At 45.1% G+C, this 13885-nt stretch overlaps 1 protein-coding gene across 3 annotated transcripts in view; it reads left to right on the forward strand.

The window, feature by feature from the left end:
- Positions 1-13885, forward strand: part of SPECC1 (sperm antigen with calponin homology and coiled-coil domains 1) — a 110587-nt gene that overhangs the window by 67779 nt on the left and 28923 nt on the right. For 2 of the 3 annotated variants that reach the window (XM_068154686.1, XM_068154687.1), the window contains 5 exons: positions 167-240; positions 791-969; positions 9933-10078; positions 10407-10507; positions 11133-11214. In XM_068154686.1, the coding sequence (XP_068010787.1) occupies positions 167-240; positions 791-969; positions 9933-10078; positions 10407-10507; positions 11133-11214 (582 nt within the window). Of the gene's footprint in view, positions 1-166; positions 241-790; positions 970-5344; positions 6653-9932; positions 10079-10406; positions 10508-11132; positions 11215-13885 lie in introns of those variants that run through there. The other variant, XM_068154688.1, reaches the window with a different exon arrangement.

Genomic DNA, 13885 nt, shown 5'->3' on the forward strand with positions numbered 1-13885 from the left:
AACAAATCTACTGTTGTCAGAATATCTTGCTTTCAGTTTCATCTGTTTAATGGCAATACCAGAAGCAAACCCACGCAGGCTGCTCTGCCCTCCCTTTTTTTTTCCTCCACTTTTCACCCTTGCCCTTATGTGTTTAATAATCTTTCCCCTTGTTTACTGTTCCCAGGTAAAGCAATGAAGCTGGAAGAACAAAAACAAGAAACAGAGAGGCAGCTGAAGGCCCTGACTAAGCAAATGAAGGTAAGATGTAGGCTCCATGACAAAGCTAAGCTGAGCTTTTATTACAATGCTGGCTTTGAGAGATGTATTTTTTTTCTGGAACACCTTTCTGCATCCTTTCATTCTCCATTCTCTCTGCTAATTTCCAGCTGTTTCTTTGCCTGAGAAGGAAAAATCCTTTGCACCCTTTGCAAATGTCTTCTCGTTTTTCTACCTGTGAGCTTCTACTCTGGGGTAGCTGTTCCTGTTTCATGAGTCACCACCAGCCACAAAGCTCTTTGCAGCTGCAGTGCTTGTAGCAGTATCACAACACTGAATGATCAATAGCTGTAGGAAGAATGTTTGTTGTACTTTTGTATCGGAACTGAGAGCTTAGCATCAGTTTCTTCTTTGGCACTCTCGCTGGTACTGTGTAAAGAGGCAGTATTTACTTTGACCTCAGCATGATCTTGAAATGGTGGTGAAGTCCTGGTTGCTTGTGATCACTGAAAAGAGAGATCAATAGCTAAGAGCTCAGCTGAAGCAGGTGTGTTTTTACAGCAAACAGTTGGGTTCTCATTGCTCTTTCTAGGAAGATACAGAGGAGTGGAGGCGTTTTCAAGCTGATCTGCAGACTGCGGTGGTTGTGGCCAATGATATTAAGTGTGAAGCCCAGCAGGAGCTCCGTGTGGTGAAGAGGAAGCTTCAAGAAGAAGAGGAGAAGAATGCCAGACTGCAGAAGGAGCTGGATGAAGTGAAGGGCAGCAACAGGTTGGTTGGTTGGTTACAAAGGCTAAGATTTGATCTCTGACTGCTAACATGCATGCAAACAGTGCTTTGTCACTAACTATTCATTGGCTTGGTTGTGCATGTTGTCTGTTTTTAACTCTTCTGACAGATCTTGTTGTCTCTTATTCTAAGATGTTTCTGTTCTTTTTCTTCTTGGAAATCTACTTCTGCCAACTAGGCCATGAAGGTTTTATTCAGCAAATATTAACTAATGACAGTTGCCAATATCCTCTTACAGTTTTGTTCTCAATATGGTATTCCACTGTGGTTTATTGCCTTCACAACTCTGTGCAGCTGTACTACATCTGTGAAAAGGTTGGTTGGCTACATATACTGAATGGGGCATCCAGAAGAGAGATGCTTAACCCAGGAGGAGTCAAGGACTATGTATGCTCAAATTAGAAGGAGGAGTAGCTGAGGTGCTTTGTTTTGCCAATCTGTGTTGACTGAGTGATCAATGCAAATAGGAGGATTCCTCATTTCATGCCTCCTGTCCTTAACTTGAAACTGAAGTGGTTTGCTGTGTCAAATGGTCTGGACTGTGGCCTGGGGCAGCGTTTAGCCCAGAAGTGACTTTGCCATGTGCTGGACCTCCTCACAGTCTGAGTGGTTGGAGAGGGAGCAGGAACTGTGAAGCATTCAGAGGCATGACCCAGTGTGGTAGCTGTACGTGTGAGGCTTCCCTCTGTGGGAGCATGGCAAGAACAAAAATAACTCTTAAAATTCAGGCTGGAGCCAGTAGAGATGCCTCATAGCGTGCCTTTGATGCAGAGTGTGAACTTTTGCGTACCACCAAAAATCATACTCCAGTTGAAATACTAAATAAGAAGAACTGGAAACCAATAGATGTATTAGAAGGACGACCCAAAACTTCTAGAGATAAGTGCCCTGCTCTTTTTTTGCACTGACACAAGCAGAGCTGCAGTGAGGGAAGCTTGTGCTGGGGGAATTAAGGCAAAATAACACCAACGGTGGTGCTGTTTATAAAGCATGTGTGTGAAACTCATTTTGCTCTTCTACTCTGCCCAAGTAGACTTGTGGCAGAATAGTCACAGGAACACAGTAAATGCTGTTATTTCTTACAGGTGGAGTAACAGTCCAGCTTTGGGTTGCACTTCTTTGCTCCCTGTTTTCCATTCAGGACTTGCCACGGCAGCTGTACAGTAGATAGGAGTCAAAAGGATGAGAGGGCTTTTTGTGTAGGTGTGAGGATCAGAATTCCTGGACTAAAGGCACAGAAATGGTTCTTTTCAGAAAAAAAACCCAACAAGAATGTGTTTAAGCTCCAGTTTCATTGTCAGGGTCCCCAGTGAATGCAAAGAAAAGCTCTTGCAGACTGTGTATTCAGACAAAATGATTACCAGACACTACTTAAGTTTTGGGCTCTGTTTCCATTCCTAATTTACTCTTAATGAAATTTCTCTTGTGTAGAGTGGGGTCCATGTATAAAGGCAGGGATCACCTCCTTGTAGTTTCCCCCCTTTTAGTCTTTTTATATATTAATGTGAGGATGTCTGATAATACTTAAATTGAAGCTGACCTGCTGATTTGCAAACAGGGATGTTTATCTTCCATGTATAAGGAACGTGGCTTCATTGTCACCTCTCTGGCATAAGAAGCCTGAGCTGCAGGTATTGCATTTGAAACAAAATCCTCAGAGTCCAAAGAGTGCCAGAAGGAGGTATTCAGACATACTGAAGCCAGGTTTGGCATTTGCCTCTCCCTCTTACACATACACACACAGAGAAATCTATGTCTGTCTTTGCATCATGTTGACTCTCTGTTTAGCTTGCTTTGAGTATTACCTTGGTTGTGGAGCCAGATCTGCTGTCTGCAGTGGGCAATATTTGTTCTCTTTCAAAGACAAGTGTCAAGACCAAATTCTGCATCTGTCAGCTTAAGTGTAAGTCATTTGACTCTCGGTGTCCACGTGAAGAGTGCAAAGTTTCTGTACTGAGTGGTGTGGAGAAGGTAATGGAGCCTGTGTCAGTCACTGTCTAAATGAACCAGCGAGCAACAGCCAAGCACTGAAAGTTTAAAACTGCACTGACCTGTGAAACAAATTCAAGTCACTAAAGCTCCTGCTGAGAGCCAGTTGTACATTCCCAGTGATTTTTGCACTCCTGGGGTCACTCTTTCCCAGCACTTCAGCTTTTCACCCAGAACGTTCTGAGGAGATTCTCATCATTGCTTGTGGTTGGCTTTCATGAACCAGCAGTTGATTCTGGTACCTGCAGTGACTTAATGCATGCTCAGCACGGGTGGAAGCAGTTTGTAGCATGATATCTTAGCATTCTGCAAAGTGTTCCTCATGTTTGCTGATGCTGAGCAGCTGTGAATCTCACACTCCCTAAGGAAAGTTTCCTGTCTGACTTTTTAAGCTCCAATTGGAAAATACACCTTCCAAAAAGCTTGCTACTCAAAGGGGTTTTGGCAAAAATCTCAGCCATCTCTTGAGGGTCATTAGACTCTGCCTCATAAATTGATCTTGAAGCCAATCTATCTCCTATGACATCCTGCCATTTTAATGCTTGCCTGTGGCTGCCCGAGTTCCTGCCTCCAAGTTTGAGTTCACCGTTACACTCTTCTGATCAGACAAAAAGTCATTTTGGGTTCAGGAACAGCCAAAGAACTTGCAGAAAAAATCCTGATGAGGTCATCAGAGTTCTTCTGAATGAAGGTAAGAGCCTCCCAAAGGCATCTTTAACACAGATTAAATGTCTAATTCTATGACTGAGAATGTTGGGGGGTGGGGGGGGGAGGTTGGACCAGTGTAAAAGAAATGGAATAAGGAAGAGTGGAGTTAACTTGTCCCTAGTACTGATTGGACCCTACAAATCCATGTTTCAGACAGTTTCCTGTGATATTTTACATCCTAATTAATGTTATTTCTCTGCTGTAAAATGCAAAAGCTTACAATCCACCACTGTGTAACTGTTTCCTCACAGATGGTGGAAATTGAAATTCCATAGGCTCCATCCTTGGAGGTTTTCAAGACCAGACAGGATAAAACCCTGAGCAACCTGGTCTGGCCTCATAGCTGACCCTGCTTTGAGCAGGAACTTAGACTGGGTGACTTCCTGAGGTCCCTTCCAAGCTGGATTATCCAATGATCCTGTAGCAAATTTCATCTCTTGAGAACACTCACTTTGGAAATCAATTCATTTTTGTAGCTGTTTAAGGATCAGATACCTCAAACAAAAAAAGGCTTTACTGGATTTGTAACACTAAGGTATTGCTGAAAGTACCCACATTGTGGAAGGCTCTTTTTGGCTTCATTGCACACCCATTCCCAAGCCTTTATGGCAATACACTGTTTGGCAACAGTGAAAGTTTCAAGGTCTTGCTTTGACTTTTTCCCCTTTGAGTTCTCCAAATGATTTGGGCACTTCATTGTCATGTCTTGAACCAAGAACATGGAGAGAAGACAGCTGGGCTGGGAGTAGTGCTCAGAAAACAGCAATATTCTGCCTGTAATTAAATGAATGCCTTCTGACAATAGCAATAACAACAGTAATAATAATAAAATGTAACCAAAGCTTCAAAAGGAAGCCTAAAAGTCAAGATTGTGACCTGTATCCCACTAATTTGCTTCTGTTCTTCTTCCTAAAGTCTCAAATGCCACAGCATGGCAGTGTTACATGCTTTTTCTCTTGGAAATAAGCTTCTCCTCTGTGTATTAAACCCTGCTGTCAGTCTGTATGTGCTGATGTGCTGCTCATTTGTGCCTGTGTTTTGCAGCTGTTCTGTCTGATAGTTCCTTCTGCTCTCACTGGCAAGCAAACTAGAATGGCAGAGCAGTGTCCTTTTGATGCATTGTTTGCTCTAGTTAGTAGCCCCTCAGAGTTGGTGTGGTTTGGTTGTGGGGTTTTTGGTTTTGCTTTCCCCCCCCCACCCCCCTTTTTCTTCTCCACACTGGATGGAGATTATTCCATCCCTTTTGGTGTAGAGATCCTGAAGCAGAAGCTCTGACAGAGGCAGAGCAACTCATGTTGCCTCATTGAGTTCAGGTACCTGTTTTGAATGAATAGTCTTAAATGATTAGAGGAAAGGAGCCAGGAATGTTACCATCCCTCTCCTTGGAAATTGGTTTCCTGGCTTTAAATACTTAAATTTCTGTCTGAGCAACTCGGAATTATTATTGTATTTTGTATTCTTGGTTGCTCATCAGGTCCCAAAGCTGAGTTGGTGGAGTGTAAGACACTCTCCTTCAGCAGTCCTAGCAGCACCACCAGCGTTTTATCCTCTCCCCTTTGTGTAGTGACGATGGGGTGATTAACTGCGAAATTGAGCTGTACCTCAGGATGGCGACTGTGTTGCTTCTTAACTCCCTCGATTGTTGTCTCTATCTCCACAGGTGCCTGATCTCTACCAGCTAACACAGCCCTGCATGGATGCATGGCCAGGCCTGTGAGACACTTCAGGACATACCTTCAACTTGCTGCTGAAAAAAGGGAAGTTTCAATCTGAAGAAGCACCTCCAGTATTTTTTTTCCTGTTGCCCTCTCAAAGCCCAGTGTATGTCAAAGTGTGATTGCTGCTCAGGTTCACCTCCACCTCATGGGCAAGAGCCAATTTCTCCATTTCAGAAGGTTTCTCTCTTCAGAAGACTCCATGAGGCAGAAGTTGTTCTGAATTAATCTAAAGCAAACTATGCCATAAGAAACAATCACAAAGATTTGGGGAGCTGAAGTAACTGAGGGCTGTTTTTTGGGGCTTTTTTTGGAAGGATGGGGATATTTGCCATGAAAGAAGTTCAAACATGCCAGTTTCAGACTAAAGAAAAGACAGGACTGAGTCTGTCTAGTTTGTAAAGTGCATACACATGGAGTTATCCATATAGTATTATACTCCTAGGTCTGTGTCTAGCTCCATGCCTGCACACAGATCAGGATCTGCACACACACACAGAGCAGGTGACTGAAACCCAGCAGGAAAGCTGAGTAGAAACGTGAAGTGATGTGTTCAGTATCAGCTGCTTGGGTGCTTTGAGGTTTTTTGTGTTGCATTAAGAAGGCACTCACCACTGGGTGGCATGTCTGGCTCAGTCTGTGTTAGGAAGCAGGGTGGTGCCCAAGCAGTGTGTCCTGCTATGACTTTCACAAAGAATGCCTCATGTCAGGTTTGTCCTGGCTGTGAGAACTGCAGATGGAGAAACCAGAAAGAAAAGAAACTCTGGCATGAAGCCCCTACTAAATATCCTCTCAGAAGGGAAGTGTTTCTCATGCCCTTTACTCAGGTGAAGTATATGATCATCAGGGAGAACTTGCTAATGTTCAGCTTTGCAACTGGAGAGACCTGGAGACAGCTTTTCTTGGATGCTAAGGAGAAACTTGGGAGCTGCCATCTCTACCAAGAGACCATCAGGATTCATTCCAGGACTGGAGTTTTGTATTTTGGCTGTGGGATTTCCGTCCTTTCCTTCTGGATGTGAAGACTTAGCGAGGGCCTGGTCTCAGAGCCGGCTGAGCTAGCAGAAAAATCTGCAGGATGTCCTGGCTTTGGCATGGCCTTCACTTCTCTGCCGTGCCCCTGGAGTGTACACACACATGCACACTTGTGTTGCCTTTCTTTTCTGTGCTGGCAGCTGTTGAATGTTCGTTTTTATGTTTTAAGAAATACATATTAAAGTGCCAAATAAATGTTTTAAGTGTTTGGAACTGTCTGCTGCCTGCCCTTGGCCTCTCTTCTGTTCTGTGCATCAGTAGCTGTGTGTCTCTTCTCTGTGTCCCTTGGAGTTCAGGAGGCTTCACAACAATGCCAGGAACTGTGTCAAAGACTAGATGGCAGAGGAATTATTGCTGGAGCTAGGCTTGTGTGGTCCTAGGCCACCTGTAATGAAGAGGTCATTGCAGCAGTTTAGAAGTTTCACAGCCATGCCAGCTGCTGTTGCCTAAATCTCCACATTGAGCACAGAAAGAGCTGTACCTTGTTGTCTGTCCATTGTCTACAGCATCCAAATGTAGAAAACAAGGAGGCTAACTCTTGCCACTAGGGAAGAGCTCACTGCATCTGTCTCACCATGAATGAATGAAACTGGACTGTGATTTTTGTGAAAAGGGCTGGGCTTTTTAATTCCTTTGTGGCTAAAGTGTGTCTGCTTCCTCCTGGAGCTGTTCCACTTAAGCCAGCTGCACTTGCAGTATTGATGTGTAAACCATTCACTCTTGTTTCAAGGAAAGCACACAGCAGTAGATGACATTTTTCTTCAAATCCATCCTTTATGTAGCAGAGCTTGCTTAGCCTTCCTGGATGGCCTAAAATAGACAGGGCTGAATAAATTCTGTGCACAAGGAATCACTTCTGGTTTGAAGCTATGGCTGTGGTCTCTGGTGCCAGCCTCCTGAATCAGCTTGCTGCTGCAAGTTAAGCTCTTACTGTTCTGCTTCTCTATTAAGAAACCCATCTGTATACACATACCTGCACTCTCTCTTCACACAGATTTTTCTCTTTAAAACTGGAAAGCATTCACCAAGTTTCATAACTCTCCATTGCTTGTTGGCTGCTGCGTGTGGTTTGAGCTGAAGCAGATACCTCTCACCGCTGTTCTTCCTACCTCTCATGCCATGGTTTGCAGCATGAGAGGCCTCAATTTTCTAATGTGATTGTGTTTAATCTAGGAGATTGTTTCAGAGGGCATTAGAAGCCTATTGCAAATACAGGAAGCATCCTAACAAAATTGGAGCCGGTAGTAGCTCCAGCACTTGAATCTTCCTTAATTACCCTGCACAGTGACAGAATAATGGCAGCTGATTTCTCACTGCACTTTTCTGTGGCAAGGTATAAGGCCTGGTCTAGTTACTCTAAATTGATTTGACATGTTTGCATCCATCCCTGTGCAATCAAAGGCTAGACTAGGTTGTGAGGTTTGAGCTGTTCTGAGAGTTAAATCCTAACCAGTGAAGTGATGGCTGCCAGGAGCATACTGCTGGCTTGTTTTGTGCTTATGCTTTACCAGTTAACCTACAGGCAATGTACTATTCCTTTCTTACTCTAATGTTCCACAGACCTTGTGCATAGCCTTGTTGCCTAGAAAACTGGGCAGAAGTCTTGTGCAGTGGCCTGTTTAATTCTTGAAAGCCTAATGGATTGCACTGGGTGGCAGAAATCTATTGCAGATTGACAGATTCAATTGGGCTGGAAGGGACCCCTTAAGGTCATCTTGTCCAACCCTCCTGCAGTGAGCAGGGACACCTCCAGCTAGATCAGGCTGCCCAGGACCACATTGAGCCTGATCTTCCTCCATGCTTTTCTAGAAGCAGGACTCCTTTAACTTTTGTGTTCTGTCATTTGTACTTTATAAAGCCACAGAAGAAAAAGATAACTTAGATTTACTCAGCACAGCACGGGCTCCTCTGAGCTGAGAGAATCTTACCCAATCTGCCTTTTCTCCTTATTGGATTAAATGGAGAATGGAACTGAAATGGCCTTTTCTCTAACCATCTGCCTCTGCAGGCTCCCCTGGCACACAAGGAGCTTGAATGAATTAGCAAAGGAATAGCCAATATCTGCTTGAAGACAGCACCTCCTTAAGCTCTGCCAGAAATAGAAACCTGAGTCACTCTTACTCCCTTATTTGTTGACACCCTTTAGCTGCTTGCATTTTGTGGACTGTGATGCTAAAAGGGAAAGAAAAAGGTTCTGACTTCTCTTTTTAGCACAGCAGAAGTTGTTCAACCCTATAGGCACTTTCTGGATGGAGTTCTCCAGCCCTCTTATGAAACAAGTGCTGCTTTTGCTCATGTAGCTCTTGGGGGGCTACTGTACTTTTAAGTAGGGAAAGTGGTGGGAACCAGAACCTGTTGATCCACACATGGCTTAAGCAGCTAGGAGATCAGGAAAATAGTGTGCAAATACTCTTTTGACATGACTCTGCTAGATAGTTGCACTTGAAATCTACCTGAGAGCTACCAGGTAAGTACAGTGTCAGTGCTAAGCAGTGGCAGCCAGATCTATAAAATGCAGGACTGGAAGGAACAGTTGCACTGTGTGATTCCATTTGCTGTCTCACAGAGCTGTGGACTTCACTAGCTCCTCTAAGCCCAGCACCTAATCTTGACTTCAACATTTCTTTTCAATGGAGTAAGTTAATGATCTTTGCTGTTAAAATCCAAGCCTTGTTTCTAGTTTGCATTTCTCTCTCTTCACTCTAACTGTTGAATTTTGGTGGTGGTGTGTCTGCTAGGAGGAGGCATTTAACAGTTTTAGTCCCCATATAATTGCTTATGGGACTGAGGATTCACTTGTTCAGCAGCTGTCCTTGTTGATGGAACCACAGAACTGTTGAGATTGGAAGACACCTCTGAGATCTTCAAGTCCAGCTGCTCACCTAGAGCTCACAATCCCATCACCAGGCTGGTGGTGAGATTGCTGTAGGATGGGCTGGAAGAGTTGAGTTGCCCAAGTATTTTATTATGGAGGATGTTTTCTGGTCCAAATTTTATGGCTACTACCTGAACCCTCTCCAGCTATTTTCAATTATGGCATTTTAGCTGGTAACAATTACTCCAGCAGTGGCCATGCCAGTTAAAGGCATAGAGTGTAAACATCCTGCTCTGTGGTTGCTCTCCTCATCATACACAGAGAACCACACTAGGCCCCTGTGCTGTATTGAAAGCCCATCTTCAGGGAATTATTGATCATTACTCACCAATCCCATCAAACTGCTTTTTTTTTTCCCCCCTACCATAATCCCCTACCCTGTATGAGGATGGGGAATGAGGATGATATGGTTAACAACTCAGGAAAGTTTGTAAGACTCAATGACTTAAATGTTTGCCAGGCTCTCTGAGAAAGGGACATGAAGGTTCTGAGGAGCGGTCCATGTTGGGGGCACTGCAGTGACAGAGGTGCATCGTTGGATTTGCCTTACTACATAGAAGGATCTTTAATCTCTGCTTGCATTTCCTGCTGCTCCTGACTTTGATCTGGTTTCTGCTTTGCAGGCTGACAACTGAAGAGGTAGACTCCCTGGAGGCTGATACGACCAACCGTTGGCAAGGAGTCTGCATTAGCAGAGCATCTCCCACACCCTCAGAATCTGCTGCTACTGTGAAGTCCCTGATAAAGTCTTTTGACTTGGGATGCTCAGGTATTTGAACACTGTTCTGTACTGAAAATATTTCTAGTAGTGAGCACATGACTTTTCCCTTTTGTGTGCCAGGGTTTAGTTGATTAGATAGTGTTGGATGATAGGTTGGACTCGATGATCTCAAAGGTCTTTTCCAACCTGGTCTGGTCTAGTCTAGTCTAGTCTACTCTACTCTACTCTACTCTATCTCCTATATGGATGTTTTCTGTTGGTGCTTGGTACATAAGTATTCTCTCTGCAATGTCACTACACCAGTGGTTCCCTGCTCTGACAAGAGGGAGATATCTGGCTTTGAATTGCAAAAGTTTCTGTGTTTTTTGCCTTGTAGGTAGCACTGGACAAAATATCACAGTTCACAAGGTCCCCAGGAGCCCTCTAAGTGGAATTCCAGTGAGGACAGCCCCAGCTGCTGCTGTTTCCCCCATGCAGGTACAAGTTGCTCTTTCCCCCCTCGTGGTTTTCAAATGAGTAGATGCAGTGTTCAGGAGAGCATGACACAGCTTCAGCATGCCAATGTGCATGTGCTGACAAGAGGAAGGGGAAACTCATCTGTTTATTTGCTATGAAACATCAAATGCTGTAGCACTAACACAAAGGATCAAAGTGAGTTTGTCTTTGACTTCAGCTTAGAGGCCTCAGTGGACGGATGTGAACTCTTCGGAGTACAGTTCTGACCTTGAATTGCTGCTGACCAGAAAATAGGTTTAGGTTATTGGAAGTGAGGTACAGGAAACATCAGACTGAGCTAGGTAATAGAAGCATGTTTGGGTTTGTGACACCTAAACCATGTTTGCTGTGAGCAAAAAAAAATGATGCAAATAGATCTGTGAAGTAGTTCAGGAACAAAGATAATGCCAGCAAAAAATACTGTTCCTTTTTACTTTTCACAACCATTTGCCCAGGTACAGCTGACACTTTGTGGAAAGGTTTCTGGGTCCCTCCACCTGCTTTGTGATCTTGAGATAACAGAAGCACCTCTTCTTTCTTCTTGCCCACTTAAGTCTGATGAGAAGTACTTTTTAAATTGCATCTTGTACATTTGTTTGTTTGACAGAGACATTCTGTTTATAACAATGCCAAGCCAGCCAGCAAGGGTGTTGCCAGGCACGCAGATCTTTCAGACCTCCCTCTTGCAGGTAAGTTGCAGGAAATGCACAAATGTTGCCTGTTTTGATTAGCAAAAGCTTGTCATGAACTGTTTGCCTCTGCCTGGGCTGTTCTCATGTGGTCAAATACGAAGAAGTATCTTGCTGTCAAACACAAAGAAGTACCTCTCCTGTGAGGACAGACTGAAAGAGTTGGGGCTGTTCAGTCTGGAGAAAAGAAGGCTCCGAGGTGACCTTATTGTGGCCTTCCAGTATCTGAAGGGGGCTAGAAGAAGGCTGGGGAGGGACTTCTTAGGATGTCAGGTAGTGATAGGACTAGGGGGAATGGAATGAAGCTGAAGGTAGGGAGGTTCAGACTGGAGGTGGGGAGATTGAGGCTGGATGTGAGGAGGAGGTTCTTCACTGTGAGAGTGTTGAAGCCCTGGAATAGGTTGTCCAGGGAGGTGGTTGAGGCCCCATCCCTGGAGGTGTTTAAGCCCAGGCTGGATGAGGCTCTGGCCAGCCTGATCTAGTGTGAGGTCTCCCTGCCCATGGCAGGGGGGTTGGAACTAGATGATCCTTGTGGTCCCTTCCAACCCTGACTGATTCTATGATCTTCAGAGTCTATTGTTTTAGAGAGCTTATTAATTGTGCTGTGTTTCCATTCCCATTTTGACTGTAGCCTTAGAAACCCAAAAGGGAGCTGATTTATTGTGGTTTGCCAACACAAACTTGCCTGCCTTATTCCAAAGTACCCACCGGCACCTCTCTAATCCATGCTGTGGAACTGGAGAAAATTGGATTTGGTTCAACATGTATATGTCTGGAGGGGGTCCAGGGCACTGTCTTCTGAAGGTTTATTTGTTTTTAAATTGAACTCCATTTGAAACACATCAAACACTTCAGACGCCAGCGTGACTGCTTGAGGAGCGCTCGCATTTGGTCTCAAAATAGTTTGTTTTGAGGCTTCTCAAGAGATGAGTTTGTTTTTATTTCACACTTTGCTTTTGTTCCCTTGTCATTTAATATTCTTTTCCCCCAGAGTTTGTTTCCCATTTTCTCCAGGCCCCTTGCTTTTGATTATCTAGTCCTGAATGTAGGTTGTCCTGTTGGAATCAAAGCTGGTGACAACAGACTGTCGACTTCTTAAGGACAGATGAAATGTTACATTCCTGTAGTGAAACTTCAGGGAGGGACAACCCCAAAACTCAGTCTCAGTTTCTTCACTGGTAGGCTGGATTTTCTGCAGCAGTTTACTAGTCCAGGAAAGAAGTTAGAACCTATCTTTGGTTGTAGACTCTTCAGATAACCTGCTAGGCCTCCCCTTTCCATCCTTCAAAGCTGAAGAGTTCTGTATCTGAATAGCAAAACAGTTATAGGGAATAGAATAGGAATGGGGATAGGGATGGGAATGGGGATAGGGATGGGAATGGGGATAGGGATGGGAATGGGGATAGGAATTGGAATAGAAATAGGAAGAGAGTAGGAGTAGGAAGAGAGTAGGAGTAGGAAGAGGAATAGAAATAGGAATAGAAATAGGAATAGAAGAGGAATAGTCACAGTCTGGTGAAGTCCCCACAGACTGGAAAAGGGGAAACATTGCCCCCATCTTCAAAAAGGGCAAGAAGGAGGAACCAGGGAACTACAGGCCAGTCAGTCTCACCTCTGTGCCTGGAAAGATCATGGAACAGATCCTCCTGGAGTCACTACTCGCTCAAAAGAATAGTGAAGAGGTGATTGGGAACAGTCAGCATGGCTTTGCCAAGGGCAAATCCTGCCTGACCAACCTGGTGGCCTTCTATGAGCAGGTGACAAAATTAATAGATGAGGGGCGAGCAACTGATGTCGTTTACCTGGACCTGAGCAAAGCCTTCGACACTGTCCCGCACCACATCCTGGTCTCCAAACTGGTGACACATGGGTTTGATTGGTGGACCACTAGATGGATAAGGAACTGGCTTGATGGCCGCACCCAAAGAGTGGCTGTCAATGGCTCCATGTCCCAGTGGAGGCCAGTGACAAGTGGAGTCCCTCAGGGATCAGTCCTGGGACCTGTCTTATTCAACATCTTTGTGGGGGACATGGACAGTGGCATTGAGTGCACCCTCAGCAAGTTTGCTGATGACACCAAGCTGTGTGGTGCAGCAGACACGCTGGAGGAAAGGGAGGCCATCCAGAGGGACCTTGACAGGCTGGAGAGGTGGGCACAGGCCAACCTCATGAAGTTCAATAAGAGCAAGTGCAGGGTCCTGCATCTGGGTCGAGGCAATCCCAGGCACAAATACAGGCTAGGCAGTGACTGGCTGGAGGATAGCCCTGAGGAGAGAGACTTGGGGGTGCTGGTGGACAAAAAGCTCAACATGAGCTCTCAGTGTGCACTTGCAGCCCGCAAAGCCAATCAGATCCTGGGCTGCATCAGGAGAAGTGTGGCCAGCAGGGCAAGGGAGGTGATCCTCCCCCTCTACTCAGCCCTGGTGAGACCCCACCTGGAGTACTGTGTCCGGTTCTGGAGCCCCTATTACAAGAGGGATGTGGAGGTGCTGGAACGTGTCCAGAGAAGGGCCACGAGGATGATCAGAGGGCTGGAGCACCTCTCCTATGAGGACAGACTGAAGGAGTTGGGGCTGTTCAGTCTGCAGAAGAGAAGGCTCCGAGGTGACCTAATTGTCGCCTTCCAGTATCTGAAGGGGGCCTACAGGAAGGCTGGGGAAGGACTTCTCAG

This window comes from Melanerpes formicivorus, unplaced genomic scaffold, assembly GCF_026170545.1.
Source record: "Melanerpes formicivorus ecotype bairdi unplaced genomic scaffold, bMelFor1.0.p_v2 SCAF_29, whole genome shotgun sequence".
Taxonomy (NCBI): domain Eukaryota; kingdom Metazoa; phylum Chordata; class Aves; order Piciformes; family Picidae; genus Melanerpes; species Melanerpes formicivorus.